The following is an 18,093-nucleotide window of genomic DNA, read 5'->3' as shown; positions in this document are numbered from 1 at the left end:
AACTTATTAGAATGTTTTTCGTGGTGAGCACTAAGCTTACAGCCCTTCTCCTCCTCACCAAGTCAGGGATCCTGAGTGCGCCTTCAGGCTCATCTGCTTCTCCCAGCTCTTCCAGCTTTCCTGGCCTTCCTGGCCGTGGCCCATCCACTCCCCAGCTCTCCCTCCCGGAGCTCACACGTCAGGGATCCTGAGTGTGCCTGCAGGCTCATCCTGTCTCTCCTTTCCGGCTGTGGTCCGTCCGCTCCGCTCCCCAGCTCTCCGTCCCGGAGCTCCTCTCAGCCTCTCTGCACCTCTCCTCTGGTTACCAGACCTTCCGCACTCAGGTCTCTGATGAAGCTCCGTCTCTATCTTCTGCTAGGGAATGGTGACATAAGCTCTCCCTCTAAGATTTCCTCTAGTTCGGGCTAGTCACTCCTGCTGCTGCTCCACAGACTTCATAGAAAGGGTGAAGACCATCCAACCACTCACCACTTATAAAAGTCCTAGAGGGTTTAACGTGATAACCTGAGTAGATGGTATAAGGGCACAGTATGTTTCTTTCGGATAACAGCACACAGACCAGGACTGGTATATTCAGTATCTCCCCTTCTCCGTCTCTTTCTTTCTCCCTCCTCCCCTGGGGCTTCCCTGGTGGCTCAGAGAGTAAAGAATCTGCCTCAATGCAGGAGACCTGGGTTTAACCCCTGGGTCGGGAAGATACCCAGAAGAAGGGAATGGCTACCCACTGCAGTATTCCTGCTTAGAGAAGTCAATGGACAGAGAAGCCTGGTGGGCTACAGTCCACGGGGTTGCAGAGCCGGACACGCCTGAGTGATGAACACTTGCACTCTACGCCCCCAGCTCTTGGGGGTAAATTACGGCAGCCGTTCCGTGAGCTGCGGCCTTAGTACACATACTCCCCTTGCACCAGCTTGCCTCTAAATTATGGTGTTATTTTTTAAAAAGCAACAAAATGCCTGTGAAAGATCAATATAATGAGAAGATAGATAAGTGAGCTGAATTGTGATGGATTCCAGCAGCGTTTCTATCAAAAAAAAAAAAAAAAATCAAACTAGAATGACTAAGTTTCTCTAAGAACATCCAGACTTCCAAGTGGATCTCTGAATGGTAAAGCATACAAATCAGGCCAAGATTAACATTCTACCCAGTTATCTCTCTTCTCTTGTAGACATATACTTGTCACAAACTCAATAGAAATATCCCTGTTTCTGTTCCAGGGTACCTAGCTTAATAGCAATAGCCCCTATGAAAATCAATAGGTTCCAACAGACAGAACGCTTGGCGTTTCACTTCACTTGACACAGCTTGTTATCTGCAAGCTACTTTCCTTAATGTGTTCTGAGACCTCAATTGGGCCCAAAAAGTCTATTTGAGCTAGTGATTTATCATTGTCCTCGCTATCACTGACCAAGGGCGACCTTAACTGCACTTCTAGAGCCTACCTATGAGTGGTTCAAAGTAGCTACATTTAAAGTATTAGCAAAGTTTAATAGATGCATATCTTTAACCCAGATTAACCTAGCCATCATTCTTACCTATGTCACAGAAATTGAGAGCAAATGGCCTATGATCAGTTTTCCATGTTCCCAAAGGTTAGACAGAAAGAGATAAGAGCAGGTAACCTTCAGTTTACTGAGTGGAATCAATGGCATTACTTCCATTCCAGAACTGAAGAAGCTGAAAACTCCTCTAATGGAGATGTCCTAGAGATCCAGCTACTGAGAGTTTGAGGTAGGCCTGCGTGCTTTCTGCAATTCAGTCTAGAGCAACCTTTTAAAGTCTGCTGCGGCAGCACAGTTACAGGCTCCAAGATCTACTTCGTAAGGACATCAGGAAAGAGGAAGACGAGCTAAAGACTAACTCACAGAATGACCAGCAAAGCACAATGTGTAGCTCTTCAACCAGCTGAGAAGAGATTAAAAGCCTCTTTTAGCCTTTGGGCATTTAATGAAAATTTTGTAAAAGTTAGAAACATTTCCCAAGTGAATGTTAAATTATTCAAGAAAAGCTTTTCCAGTAATCTATAGGTAACTTTATATTATAATAACTAAAATATGACAACATTTAGACCCAGAACACGTTCCTCACTACAGATCAAGAGACAGTGCTCCAACGTCAAGAATCAGAATAAAACAGGAGGGTTGAATCTAGGAATCATGGGCATCCAAGATTTAAGTATGGGGTCATATGACCAGAAATCTTTAGTATCACAATAAATTTTATCAATAATAGTAAAATAGGGGGTGGATGAATCGGGAGATCAAGATTGACATATATACATTATTGATACTATGTATAAAAGAGATAAATAGTTAGAACCTACTGCATAGCTCAGGAAACCCTGCTCAGTACTCTGGTGACCTAAAGGGGAAGGAGATCGGAAAACACGGGGTGTATGTATATGTATAGTAGACTCACTTTACTGTGAAGCAGAAACTAACACAACATTGTAAAGCAACTCTACGCCAATAAAAATTAATTTTAAAAAGACACATATCCATTTTCAGCAGATTATTTTAAAAGGACTCCCAAAATGATATAATTTATTCATACAGCAGTATACAGCATATATGGTGGCTCACTGCTTAGTTTTCAATAAAGCTAATGAAAACATTAGAATTACACAGAATAAGATAGCACTCAGTTCAGTTCAGTTCAGTTCAGTCGCTCAGTCGTGTCCGACTCTTTGTGACCCCACGAATCACAGCACGCCAGGCCTCCCTGTCCATCACCAACTCCCGGAGTTTACTCAAACTCATGTCCATCGAGTCTGTGACACCATCCAGCCATCTCATCCTCTGTCATCCCCTTCTCCTCCCGCCTTTAATCTTTCCCAGCATCAGGGTCTTTTCAAATGAGTCAGCTCTTCCCATCAGGTGGCCAAAGTATTGGAGTTTCAGCTTCAGCATCAACTTCCAGTGAACACCCAGGACTGATCTCCTTTAGGATGGACTGGTTGGATCTCCTTGCAGTCCAAGGGACTCTCAAGAGTCTTCTCCAACACCACAGTTCAAAAGCATCAATTCTTTGGTGCTCAGCTTTCTTCACAGTCCAACTCCCACATCCATATGTGACCACTGGAAAAACCATAGCCTTGACTGGACAGACCTTTGTTGGCAAATAATGTCTCTGCTTTTTAATATGCTGTCTAGGTTGGTCATAACTTTCCTTCCAAGGAGTAAGCATCTTTTAATTTCATGGCTGCAATCACCACCTGCAGTGATTTTGGAGCCCCAAAAAATAAAGTCAGCCACTGTTTCCACTGTTTCCCCATCTATTTCCCATGAAGTGATGGGACCGGATGCCATATTGTGATATAAGATACCTGTGTGGTTATTGTTGTTGTTCAGTTTCTAAGTTGTGTCTGACTCTTTGTGACCCCACCTATTACAATTAACAATAGAAAAATGCTCACCATTTATTATATGCTCCCTAGGTACTGAGAAATATTTTACATAAATTATCTCTTTGTAGTTGTTAGTAAAATGCCATGAACTAGATGTTCTTAAACCCATTTCACAGATGAAGAAACTAACATTAAGAGATGCACATATCTGCTGTAAAGTCGTCCAGATAGTGATGGCGGAAGTAATCCTGAACTCAGGCTGCTTGGCTCCACAGTCCATGATCTCACCGCACAACTAAGCCGTTCCTATGGAGAGTCAGGAGACTGAGATGGGCTCTCAGAGTCGTAATCTCTGAATCTACACACTGAGACTAACCTTAGATTCCATATTGGGTATTCATAGAAGGATTTTACAGTAAACGGAACGCAGTCATTTTAAGGGCTGAGCCACATAGCTATAAATGTCATCAGGATTTCAGAATTCAAATATTTATCTCCAAAACTCCAGGGACACTATAAATGATTGATGATCATAATTTTCTTAAATCTCAACCAGTTCCTGAAAATGAGTCATATTGATACAGCTGAAGTGTGATTATTTACACACACCCCAAGGTTTGTACTCTTAGGAAAAGAGATGTTTATGACTTGTTCCTCTATTATCCCAAAATTCTTCAAAAGTTGTGATTCCATTTAACTCAGCAAAAGTCAGTCCAGACTGAAGGTTCCATCTGCTTAATCTGTTCCAATTTTGACACTTTCTTGAATCTATTTTTTCCTTCTACACAGTTTTAAGTTCAGCATTTTCAAAAGTCTTGTAATACCAACAATGTCCTGTCAGAATCCTTTAATATCCCAAGGTTGTCCACCTGAGGATGTAGCTTATGAAAATCCTTCTCCTCTATTTCAATTTCCTCTAAATATCACATGAAATGGAGATGACAAAAGGCTCATGAGTGAAAGAAAATGGCAAGACTTGTTTCCTTTACCCTGGACTTGCTTTACAAAGTCTGCAGTTCCCCTGATGTTAGTCCTTACATGCAAGGTAGCGAGTTACTAATGGGCAGCAGAGATGGCACTGGCTGTGAACCTGTGTTTCAAAATAAAAAGTTACAAAATGAGATACTCTTCCCAGGAGGAGAGTAGGCATGCCACTTCAAGTGACTTGATGACTTCTTTGGTCCAAGGATCTCTAATGCTATTTTGAAAAAAATTTCAAAATAAACCACCTATAGGAGTGGGTTGCTATTTCCTTCTCCAGAGGCTCTTCCCGACCCAGGGACTGAACCTGGGTCTCCTGTATTGCAGGCAATTTTTTTTTTTTAACCATTTGAGCCACCAGGGAAGTCCAAACAACCCAAAGAACCCTTCAATTCATTTTCCCTCTTGTTCACTTTCACTACTATCGAAGCTTTATCCTCATTAACAATGCAGTGAGATAAATGGATCTTGTTTCTGGAAGCGCTCAGGAGTTTCAGTACAGTAAAAAGCTGGCTCAACTATTAATACCATTTTCTGTTTTCTGGCACTTCAATACCTCTATAATAGAGTCACTGTTGTTTATCACAACATTTAGAAACTGTAAGATCTTGAAACACTTTCTGAATGGCCAAAGAAAAGTTAAGTTGAACAAGATCTCAATGGTAAAGTATGTTTTAAAACAAATTTTTTGTTAGGAGAATTTTTTCATACACTAAAATTTTGAAATACCAGCATGAACATTAGTATATTGTCCTAATTAGTAACTATTGATTTCTGTCATATTTTCTTTCTCTCTCCCCTTATGTGCACACACATACACACATTTTTTGGTTGAGAATTATTTGAAACTAAGTTGCAGACATTAATAATGTTGGTCATTATTAATGTATTCTAAATCTAGAAATGAAAGTTATCTATAGATAAAGAACATGGTATTATATCCATATATTCATTGACAACAATAAGCCTTTGACTGTGTGGATCACAACAAACTATGGAAAGTTCTTAAAGAGATGGGAATACCAGACCACCTTACCTGCATCCTGAGAAACCTCTATGCAACAGTTAGGTCAAGAAGCAACAGTTAGAACCAGACATGGAACAATGAACTGGTTCAAAATTGGGAAAGGAGTACATCAAGGCTGTATATTGTCACCCTGCTTATTTAACTTCTATGCAGACTGCCTGGCGGTAGGATCCCCCTGGTGGCTCAGATGGTAAAAGCATTTGCCTACAATGCAGGAGACCTGGGTTTGATCCCTGGGTTGAGAAGATCCCCCTGGAGAAGAAAAACGGCAACCCACCCCAGTACTCTTGCCTGGAAAATCCCACGGGTGGATGGAGGAGCCTGGTAGGCTACAGTCCATGGAGTCGCAAAGAGTCAGACACGACTGACTTCACTTTCACTTTTCACTTTTTATGCAGACTACATCATGTGAAATGCCAGGTTGGATGAAGCACAAGCTGGAATCAAGATTTCTCCTGTCTGGAATCAATGCCAGGAGAAATATCAGTAACCTCAGATATGCAGATGAGACCACCCTAATGGCAGAAAGCAAAGAGAAATTAAAGAGCTTCTTGATGAGGGTGAAACAGGAGAAGGAAAAAGCTGGTTTAGAACTCAATATTCAAAAAAAGAAGATCATGGCATCTGGTCCCATCACTTCATGACAAATAGATAGGGAATAAATGAAAATACTGACAGATTTTATTTTCTTGGGCTCCAAAATCACTGCAGACTGTGACTGCAGCTATGAAGCAAGCCATAACGCTTGCTCCTTGGAAGAAAAGCTATGACAAATCTCGACACCATATTAAAAAGCAGAGATGTCACTTTGCCCACAAAGGTCCATATAGTCAAAGGTATGGTTTTTCTATTAGTCATGTCCTGATGTCAGAGTTGGACCACAAAGAAAGCTGAGTACTGAAGAATTGATGCTCTCGAATTGTAGTGCTGGAGAAGACTCTTGAGAGTCTTAAGACAGCAAGGAGATTGAACTGGCCCATTCTAAAGGAAATCAACCCCGAATATTCACTGAAACGACTGATGCTGAAGCTCCAATACTTTGGCAACCTGATGTGAAGAGCTGACTCATAGGAAAAGACCCTGATGCTGGGAAAGATTGAGGGCAGAATAAGGGGGTGAGAGAGAATGAGATGGCTGGATAGCATCATTGATTCAATGGACACGAGGTCTGTGCAAACTCCGAGAGATAGTGAAGAACAAGGAAGCCTGGCGTGCTACAGTTCATGGGATCGCAAAGAGTCGGACATTATTGAATTGCTGAACAACATAAAATATATGGTAATTTAAAATATTTTTGTTATAATTACTGTTTATTTCCTGCAATAATGTTTTATTAGCCAAAATACCCAACTGTCTGAATGTTACAATTTACTTTATGTTTATTATCATATCAACTCTGTCCTGTGTCTATCCACTGATGGAATATGGATTTATTCGTGAGAGCAGATGCTTTAGTCTGACTTCTGATAGATTAATTAGAGTCTTTGTCTTTTACCCAGACATATGAGTTCTTAATGGGTTGGCAATGATAATCAGAGTGTTTTATAGGGGGAATAAGTCCCTTACTGCCAATATAAACTAAATCCTTCCTAGTTAAGCTATGAGAAAGTAACATAATATTGCCACAAAATGAAATTTGGGTAAACTGTCCTGAAAATCTCTTTAACAGATCCCAGGAAAGAGGATTATTGGTATCAAATAATTAACTTGTTGAAGAAATAGGAAAGTTTTCTTTGACTTAAAAACATTTATATATGAATCTGATCACCTATAAAATGGATGGGTTTTATGTTCATTAGCTTCTTCATTGTGACAAAAATTTTATTCAACTTCAGATAGATTATTGAATGGAATATTTTGAAATTCACCTTAGAGGTGCTATTTTATAGATAGTATTCTGGGTGAAATTGTATCCCTCTCCAAAATATGTTGAACTCCTAACCCCTAATCCTTAAAAATGAGACTTTGGGAATGAGTTGTTGTAAATATGAGTAGTTAGTTTAAGATGAGCTCATATTGGAGTAGGGTGGGCCCCTAATCCAACAGAACTGATGTCTTTATAAGAAGGAAATTTGAACACAGACATGCAGAGAGGGACGATGGTAGGAAGACATGCAAGAAGACTGCCACGTGATGAAAACAGAGATGCAACGGCCCATCAAGGAGCACCCAGAACCGCTGACTGTCTCCAGAAGTCAGGAGAGAGGCTCCCTCAGTGCCCGCAGAAGGAACCAACCCTGCTATCCCGCTGATTTCAGAACTCTAGAACTCAAAGCTGGAAAAAAAATTTTAATTGTTCTAAGCCATCCAGTTTATGGTAGTTTATTGTATCAAACCTAAGAATCCTCATAGATAGTTGAGAAGTGATAGATAGATAGATAGATAGATGTAAATAATCTTTCAAATCTCTTAAATTCAGGGCTGGTCATAAATGAGGACCCAAGGAATTATCCAGTGAAGTAATATAGTAGCCCCAAAGTTGTCAGTTGAACCACATAACTGTCATTTTTATAGGTCAAGAATAGTTTAACTGATGAAATTTTATGTGGCTCAATCTAATAAATAGATTTCATAAATGGTTCAAGTTTTCTGAACCCCCCTTTCCCCCTCAAGAGCAGATCATAAACTGAATTTGCTAGAATACTTCACTTCCCCTGCGTTACTTTCCCTCTATAAATAGATTCTTAGGCTTTGCTCATTTCTTTTGGGGAAGGAAGTTCTGTCTTCGTGACCTTATAGAATTAAACACTGAGGCAACTGCTCTTTGGGGTTTTGCCTGCTATTCCTCTCGCTTACACATCTCTGGGCAAGGCTGATTCCGGGAGACAATGCTGGGAATCCAGCTAACTCATGTTCAAAGCTCAGTCTTCTCCAGGGATTTCTATCATTACATTTGACACCTCAATAACTGTGTCTGACAACCTCTGCCTCACAGCGACGCTCTGCAGCGCCATCTGACACTTGCTTCTCATCCACATCTTCTTTCTGCCTGTCTTCTGAGGAAGATGCTTCCATGGGAGGTGGAGAAGAGTAGACAGGCAGGGCAAATCTGAGCTTTACTTTCCCAGTGAATGAGAGTCATGAACCTACCAAATGTCTTCACTTATCACTTATTCCAATTCATCCAAAGATCTTTGACATAAGCAAATACTGACTAAATCAACCCTTTGTCCTTGGCAATTCTGAGCATTCACAAGTCATTTCTGAATACTTATTCTCCTAGATGTTTATATAGCTAGTGCCTTTTATAGTTTCCTCAACTATGAAAATAAAATAACCACACACAAATTTTACTGACAATTTTTTAACCATTAAGAAAAGATACAACCAAGTCCAAAAACATCTCTTGTGTGACCACTGCTAAAGCATGCTAAATAATTTTCATAAAAGTAGATGTTTAACATGAGTTTGAGCAAGCTCCAGGAGTTGGTGATGAACAGGGAGGCCTGGCATGCTGCAGTCCACAGGGTCGCAAGCAGTCGGACACGGCTGAGTGACAGAACTGAACTGAACTGAGATGTTTAATAGAAAATTCTCTTTCATAAAATTTTAATACTCCTTAGTTCAAATACATTTTGTGACTATAAGAAATTGATTTAAGAGAAAATTTCAAATCTTACTGAGGAAAAGATCCCTCTGCATTCTGGAATCATCGCCTACAGCAAATGGGAAATTCAGAAGAAAGAGCTTATTAGGAGCAACTGCCATTTAAACTACTACCTTCCTCAGTTACACTGCTCTTGTTAGTTGAATGGCCTTAAATTCTAACAGATTGTTTCAAAATGTCATTCTGCTTCTATTTGACTGAATACCTTGTGCCATTATTCTCTTACTCATTACATGAGAGTCTAAAATTTCCCTGTGCCAGACAATACATCAACAGCTGGTGATATTAAGTTGCCTTTGTGAAAAAAAACCTTGGCCTCAAAGAGGTATTATTTGATTTCAAAAGTTATGATATGTCTCTTCTCAGCATATGTTACAGCTGGGTTTTCAGAAGTATATATATTTCACATATTTGCTCACATAAAATTTGACAAAGGAAGGATTCACTACAAAAGAATATACTGTCTTTCGTGGTTTTATAAGGGGAAATTTACCTAAGGACAGAAAGTATAAGTAGGGCATTACAATGACAAATCCTCCCTGAGGCACCAGAGTATAAAATGCCAGTATTACATACTGGTATCTGAATTTTGACCTCTCACCTTGGCATTTCGTACTTACTGGAGATGAGCCTAAGTAACCTTTGCCCCCTCAGCTCATCTACAAGTAAGGGGAAAAAAAACAAAAACCAATATGATAACAAAATCCTTCCTTCTTATTCAAATATAAACTTTTTAGATGAGCAGATTAAGTCCCAGATACATTAGCATTTGTCTGATTGCAGTTTACTGAAGCAAAAGCACCATCTGAAAATCAAGTTAGAAGCTGATGACTTCTTTAACAAATGCTTCTATTTGTGTTTCATTTGGGTGTTTTTAAATAGCAAGCTTTTCTAGTACATTAAGTGATACATTACGTGATTGGAGATTAAATATATATCTCTGCAAACATGACAGGTATACAAAGCAAAGTTTACCTGGAAACTCTAAATCTTTTTCCATTCCCTACTTCTCTCCCCCACAGCCATATCTAACTTGGGATCCAGCTGCTTTCAAAGAATCACAGTTTCCATCAGAAAACAGCTCATCTGGCTGTCCTTTCACAAACATGACCCAAGCGAGTGAGCTGCACATCTCAGTTCTCTAGCCCTCTGTCCTTTGGATCAGGGCTCCTGGCTTCTCAGGTCACGTATCCCTTAGAGACGTTATTATATAATGAAATAAACTTACTGTTTTCTTTAACACTTTGAGAGCATAAGGCTTCTGGGTCCCCTTCTGTTTGCATCTGTACACAATGGATGTAGCACCCCTTGAGGGGGAAAAAAAGACAAAAAGAAAATGTTATGCTCTCCGTAAGAAATTAAGGGGAAAGCTTGAAAATAAGTATCTCTTGCAGTTACCCTCATAACTGACAAATGTTTTACATTCTACTACAGGACTTGACAGACTTGAGAGGACTTTTTCTGTATAATTAAGGATACTGCGCTCAATCTTCCTGTTTGCTTTTCTACTTCTAGTCCATCTCTGCACAAGTGACCTGCTGCATTTAGTCACGTCTGGAGCAAACCCGCTCCTCAGGTAAACACAGATTTTGTAGGACCTCTACCCAGTCTCACAGCCTCTGACCCTTCCTGAAGGCAGGCACCTGGAGTACAACAAAGGTCATGGCTTCAGGGGGAGGTTTCAGGGGGAGGTTTCAGCCCAGCACTAGGCCGTGAAGGTCAGGAAAGTCTCCACTACTTGGCAAGGGTACTTGGGGGCCTTTGAGAATTTACACTACATCACCGGTGTCAGGAAGCATTAAAAATGAGGCTTCCTGTGTGCTGCTTTGGATCTGTCAGGAATCCTCTGGTCCTTATTAATTCCTGAATATTCAGGAATCAAGAGGAGAGGCACGCCTTTCCCGGGGCTGAGGAATCCAGGCATGTCCTTCCTTAGTTTTTCAATACGGTGATAAGTACCCTCTTCCTTTTTATGAACCATATGGTAAAAGTGATTGTTTACGACTCTCTCTCTTTGATAAGGGTCGACTTAGGTTTTGTAAGTCTGGAATTTTAATCTTTATCTTTGCTGAGAATAACTACCTTGTAAGACAGTATATATGCCCACACCATGTTGATTAAAACACCTTTGCTCCATCAGAGCTTGGATCCCCGTGTCTTTCTCTCTTTCTTTCTCTTCCTCTCTTTCTCTTTATCTCTCTATTTCTGGCTGATTTCCTGAAAAGCGAAAGCCGGCTGTGTAACCCAGGGAATATTAGCCTCTTTCCTTCTTTAACTTTCTCATCGTTGACTCCGGACTTCTGATCCATTAAAGGACCAATAGCTGGTACCCTGCTATTCTCCCAAAACCAGTGTTAGCCCTATAGAGATACTGGTTCCTTTGTTTTGGTGAATACTGTTACCACTTACACATGCACTAGCAAAATTGGTTATGTGAAAGGTCCAGGAGAAAATACTATTGAAATGGTTAAAGATATACAGAGAAAAAGCAGATTTATCCCTCTATAGAAAATTTGAAGACGTACAGAAACTTTTTACCTGTAAAGGAGAATGGTAAGAAGAGACTCAGTAACTATCTTTATCTATGTGACACGCGTGTGAAGTCACTAAAAAGGAACATTAAAAGCAGGGCACTGTGGTCCCGCTGCACCCTCTCCAGTCACGAGAGCAGGAGAACAAGACAGAGACAGAAGGACACCACACAGGCTCAGGACAACCTCAGAGAGAGAACTGCAGATAAATCTCAAAGTAAGGCCAGCTGAAGCAAACTCGTCAGACTTTGAAGATTAGGCCAAAGGACTAAGGAAGGTAGTCCTAAAGAATGTATCTTATGATACATTCACTCTAATGGTTCAGAAATTCTAAGAACAAAAGAAATTTACAAATCAAACATATTCCTAGCTACCTTTGCACATTAAATTTTTAAGAGCCTCCAAGAGTCAGGAATTGGTGATGTAAATGTTAATAGGTAAGAACAATTCCAACGCACTTAAAAACTTGGGGGGAAGACATATCACATACACAAAGAAATAGAGTTGCAATGGAATAAATGAAGGTAAATATAAAATTCTACTTTATTTTTAATTGCTCTAAATGATTTCTATGTAAAGCAAAAACACTAACAACTCATTGTGTTTACAGTGTATGTAGAAGTAAGAGGTATGACAACATAGCACAAAGAGTAGGGGAAGAAAGTGAGAAAATCCTGCTAAATCCTTATACTACAGGTTAAGTAGTATGCCTTTTTCTATAGTAGACTCTGATTAACTAAAGATGTATACTATACAACCCAGGGCAATGAGTGAAATAAAAATTAAAATTTTTACAAAACAAAATAAAATTTTTAAAATAAAAAAGTCAATAAAGAAGCTAAAATGGAATCAATAATGAAGTACTTGGGGGACAAAACAAAAGAAGAGATTAAAAACAAAACAACTTACAATATGGTATATTTTAGTCCCATCATATAAATATTACATCAAATGTGAACTTTATAAGCATATCAATTAAAAAACAAAGATCATCAGTCACATGCTAAAACAGACTGCACTTAATCTTCAGCCTCAATTTGTAGCCATGATCCGAACAGATAATTCCATATTGTTTTAGGGAAATTTTGTTTATGCTCAAAATCTACCACTCTAGGGTACCTTCCACAATTTTGGACATGTATAAACTCCTTCAGTCAGTGATTTGCTTCTAATGAACAATTTATTACTTCAGGTTCAAAAAAAAAGACCATCATATTACATGAAAAAACCAAGACCAAACTCTACATTGTTTATAATATACCCATTTGATATATAAAGTGTAAAAAGGTTAAAAATAAAATGATAGAAAAGAGATACTATGCAAACACTAAACAAAGCAGGGGTAACTCCGTTAAAATCATGCCAACCAGACTTCAGAATAAAGACAGAGATGAACATGGCTTAATTATAATGTTAAGAGGGCAATTCCCCCAAAGGACATTACAAAGGTCAGAGTGTATGCGCCTAACAACAGAACTTCAAAATACAGGAAGCAAAAGCTGATACAACTGAAAGGAGAAATAGACAACCCCCCAAATACAGTTGGAGACATCACTGCACTCTCTCAGCAGTTAACAGAGAAAGCAGAAAAATTACCACCAAAGATATGGAGGATATGAACAACATTATCAACCAAACTAAGCTAAATGACTTTTAGAGAACACTACGCAAAACAGCAGAATATACCTTCTTCTTGAAGTTAATACATTCATAGCCTCTATTTCCTGACAGTATAAAGAGAGTGGTATTGAAGGAAGAATAGACTTGTAGATAAGTGGAATGGAAAAAAGAATCCAGAAATAGTTATACATATACATGTCTAATTGGTTTCTGACAAAGGTAAACAGGCAATTTAGTGGAGAAAGGTAAATAGGCAATTCAGTGGAGAAAGTTACAGTCCCTCCAACAATAAATAGTGCTGGAATAACTGGATACATATATGCAAAAAACAAAGGCAAAACAAAAAGCCTTTATCCAAGCACCACTCTACCAAAAAATTACTCAATGGATCATAAGTACAAGTGCAAAACCACTTGTACTTAATTGTACATAATTCTGAAAAAAAAAAAGAAGAAGAAGAAAGATTTCTGACCATTAGTTAGGAAACGATTTCTTACATACACAATCAAAAGTGTGTGCTAAGTCACTTCAGTTATGTCCGACTCTTTGCTGGACTGTAGCCCAGCAGGCTCCTCAACTCATGGGATTCTCCAGGCAAGAATACTGGAGAGGGTTGCCATTCCCTTCTCAAGTAGATCTTCCCGACCCAGAGATTGAACCCAAGTCTCATGTCTCCTGCATAGGCAGGCAGGTTCTTTACCACTAGCACCACCTGGGAAACTCACAACCAAAAGTGCAGTAATTGAAAGAACAAATAAACTGGACTTCATTTACCTTAAGAAAGCTTGCCTTTTGAAAGTCACTGACAGTGAGAAATTTTTTATAATCATATATCTGATAAAGGACTTGTCTCTAGAATTAGAAACTAAGTCCAGTAGTAAGAAAATAATGCATGTTTAAGATGGGCCAGAGACTGGAATATATACCTCACCAAAGAAAATATATGAATGGCAAAAAGCACAAAGAAAGATGCTCAACACCATTAGACATCAGGGTAATGTAAATTAAAACCACAAAGAGATACAACTACACTCTTCCTGGAACACCTAAGAAAAGAGAGAGTATCATGACTGGCAAAGCCAGATGCAGAGCACTGGGCTCATACACCGCCGAAGAAGTGAGCAATGATGCAGCCACTTTGGAAAACAGCTTGGCAGTTTCTTATAAAATTAAGAATACCATGCGATTGAAAGCTATGTTCGTTCACAAACTTGAACATGAATCTTTATAGCAGCTTATTATTAATCAGGAAACACTGCAAACAACTCCCATATCCCTCAGCTGAGAAATGAGTAGAATACTATCCATAAATAAAAAGAAATGAACAAGAATCAGACAACAACATGGATGATTATCTAATATAGCATCCTAAGTGAAAGAAGCCAGGGTCCAAAGGATATAAACTGCATGACTCCACTTAATATAAAGGGAAGTGATTTGCAAACACTGAAGAAAATGAAAATTTAATTTTAATTTTATATAACTGCAAAATTAATATTCTCTTGAGAAACCTGTATGCAGGTCAGAAAGCAACAGTTAGAACTGGAAATGGAACAACAGACTGGTTCCAAATAGGGAAAGGAGTACATCAAGCCTGTATATTGGCACCCTGCTTATTTAACTGATATGCAGAGTACATCATGAGAAATGTTGGGCTAGATGAAGCACAAGCTGGAATCAAGATTGCCGGGAGAAATATCAATAACCTCAGATATGCAGATGACACCACCCTTATGGCAGAAAGTGAAGAAGAACTAAAGAGCCTCTTGATGAAAGTGAAAGAGGAGAGTGAAAAAGTTGGCTTAAAGCTCAACATTCAGAAAACTAAGATCATGGCATCTGGTCCCATCACTTCATGGCAAATAGATGGGGAAACAGTGGAAGCAGTGTCAGGCTTTATTTTGGGGGGCTCCAAAATCACTCTGGATGGTGACTGCAGCCATGAAATTAAAAGACGCTTACTCCTTGGAAGGAAAGTTATGACCAACCTAGGAAGCATATTAAAAAGCAGAGGCATTACTTTGCCAACAAAGGTCCGTCTAGTCAAGGCTATGGTTTTTCCAGTAGTCATGTATGGATGTGAGAGCTGGACTGTGAAGAAAGCTGAGCACCGAAGAATTGATGCTTTTGAACTGTGGTGTTGGACAAGACTCTTGAAAGTCCCTTGGACTGCAGGGAAATCCAAAGGAGATCAGTTTTGGGTGTTCATTGGAAGGACTAATGTTGATGCTGAAACTCCAATACTCTGGCCACCTGATGGGAAGAGCTGACTCATTGGAAAAGACCCTGATGCTGGGAAAGATTGAGGGCAGGAGGAGAAGGGGATGACAGAGGATGAGATGGTTGGATGGCATCACCGACTCAATGGACATGGGTTTGAGTAAACTCCAGGAGTTGGTGATGGACAGGGAGGCCTGGCGTGCTGCGGTTCACAGGGTCGCAAAGAGTCGGACACGACTGAGCGACTGAACTGAACTGAACTGAATATCAAAAATTAATGCAAAAGAATCTATATTAAATAGCATCCATTCCTTAATTTACTTATCACATTAACCTATCACTAATTCCAATATATAAATTATCATAAGAAAAGCTTTCAAAGAAATTTTAACAAAATGCATTCTTGTCTAATCAATCTCAAGATACAAGTATGCTAGAAGTAACTTAAAAATTAAATAAAATTCGTATATTAGAATCCTATAAGAATGTCCAATTTATTTTGCTAAGTAAGTTGTTAACATTAACAGGACTAATTTTTTCCCAGCAGTACTGAGATAAAATTGATATATAACATTATGCAAATTTAAGGTGTATATATATGTATACACATATATATACACACTATATATATATATATATATATATATATATATAATGATTTGGTATATATATTGCAAAATTTTTGCCACAATTAATTAATATATCCATCACCTCAAATAGTTATAATTTTAGAAATAACTTTTTAAAGGATGGATAGATTAAAAGAACAGAACAACCTAAATAAATGTAAATGAAAATAATACTTCAGTAATTTACTCTGTATTCTTTGCTGAAATGAAAACAAGTAATTTAAATCATTTAATGTCTATAAATGTAATTTTAGAAAGAAACCACACTTTCAGTATGTTCATATAAAAATAAAAATATGTATATTAACAGTAAATTTTTAATACATAATGAATCTTTTGTTAAAGTGTTGTATCCAAATTTCAAGATAAATTGCATAAAGAGAACTACCATAACATTTCTTGAGATACAAAGGAAGCAGAGAGATTACACAGAAGATTTTATATTCATGGGTTTATTCAGCTGGAAAAAACTCACTACTCATTTCTATTCCTGTGTAACACATTCTTTAACAAACAGGCCAAAGACTATAGAAATTATTTCAATTAGAACTTTTTTATGCTAAGATTTTGGTGAAGAAAGTCCATAGTTTTTTGAAGTCTGGGCCTGACTTCTATTTTCAAATTAGTTTTCTTTCAAAAAAATTTAGGAACAAAACCACATTTTAGGTCCAGCCTTGTCTGATATGGTGGATAATTTTTAAAAGGTTAAAAATGTCGACTACTATGTTTCACTGCAGAGAAAGTAGTCAAACCTGTCATGCATGTGTAAAACCACATACAACATGTGTATACGATGACCATGATACTAGGTATATGCTATTATATATACATACAATATATAGCCTATATAGAGTGCACATAGTAGGGCTTTCCAGGTGGCTCCGTGGGGAAAGAATCCACCTGCAATGCAGGAAATACGGGAGATGCCGGTTTGATCCCTGGGTTGGGAAGATCCCCTGGAGAAGGGCATGGCAACCCACTCCAGTCTTCTTGCCTGGAGAACCCGATGGACAGAGGAGCCTGAACGGCTACAGCCCATAGGGTCACAAAGACTTCAGACATGACTGAAGTGACTGAGAACGCGTGCACGCCAATGTGTACGGTGTAGAGAACACTGGAGTGGTAGCCTGCCCCTTTTCCCGGGGATCTTGCCGACCCAGAGATCGAACCGGCTTTCCCACACTGCAGTTGAGCGACCAATCCACCTGCAATGTGGGAGACCTGGGTTCAGTCCCTGAGTTGGTAAGATCCCCTGGAGAAGGGAAAGGCTACCTACTCTAGTGTTCTGGCCTGGAGAACTCCAAGGACTGTATAGACCATGGGATCGCAAAGAGAGTCAGACACGACTGAGCAATCATACCATATACATATATATATATAAAATGCATACACATACACCATTGCCCTGTAAAGCTGTTGAAGCACTTGATGTTGGTACCTGGCACTGTGTGCCAGAACTTATGGATGTGGAGGGAAAAGCACCAGATATAATATTTATTTTCCTGAAGACATTTTAAGCAGAGTCCCTTTTCTATCTTTTCTTCTTTTAAATAAACAAGATTGGCTAAAGATTGGTCTTATTTTCCCTTCAAAAGAAATCCAAGTGCACTGACATAACTGCCCACCCACGAGCAGAGAGACAGATATCCCAGTGCTCTCGGAAGGCCAGGCAGAGGGCAAATCTGCTTCAGACCAGAAGCAGGAACTCTGATGTCTGGATTCACATCAGTGTTTTAGGGAATTGGGATGACTGTGCAATGTTAAGACAATTTATAATCACTGGCATTCTCCCATTAAGGGAGGTTAAAAATTAGAGTCTGGCTTTCTGGGAAAGGACCTAGTGGACATTTGTGACTGGGCTGAAGCAATAGAGCTTGGCTTCCCTTAGCATCAAATCTTAAATCTGCTGGAAATGCAAGAGAACTTCAGGTATGAAATCTCTTAAAATGTAGAAGTCTGGAAGGGCTGTTTGCTACTTCGTTGTTTTGGCCCAGCTGTGTCTCTGTAATGACATGCTTTACGGCCATGTAAAACTGTCTTTGCTAAGGATATTAGCCTTGTAAGTCATTCAAAACTTTCACCTATTTTTTCAATGGAAGGAGTCTTAAAATGGAACCAAAGATTCTTGTTAT

At 39.0% G+C, this 18,093-nt stretch overlaps 1 protein-coding gene across 2 annotated transcripts in view; it reads right to left on the bottom strand.

Annotated features, from left to right (window-relative positions):
- CAMK4 (calcium/calmodulin dependent protein kinase IV) overlaps window positions 1–18,093 on the bottom strand; it is a 253,686-nt gene that overhangs the window by 113,071 nt on the left and 122,522 nt on the right. Inside the window, exon 2 of one of the 2 annotated variants that reach the window (XM_043913775.1) lies at window positions 10,190–10,268. The exons of the other annotated variant lie outside the window; for it this stretch is intronic. Coding sequence (XP_043769710.1) covers window positions 10,190–10,268 — 79 coding nt within the window. The remainder of the gene's footprint in view (window positions 1–10,189; window positions 10,269–18,093) is intronic. 2 annotated transcript variants of the gene reach the window in all.

The sequence above is a fragment of the Cervus elaphus genome, chromosome 9, assembly GCF_910594005.1.
Source record: "Cervus elaphus chromosome 9, mCerEla1.1, whole genome shotgun sequence".
NCBI classification, from domain to species: Eukaryota; Metazoa; Chordata; class Mammalia; order Artiodactyla; family Cervidae; genus Cervus; species Cervus elaphus.
This window is presented reverse-complemented; position numbering and strand designations above follow the sequence as displayed.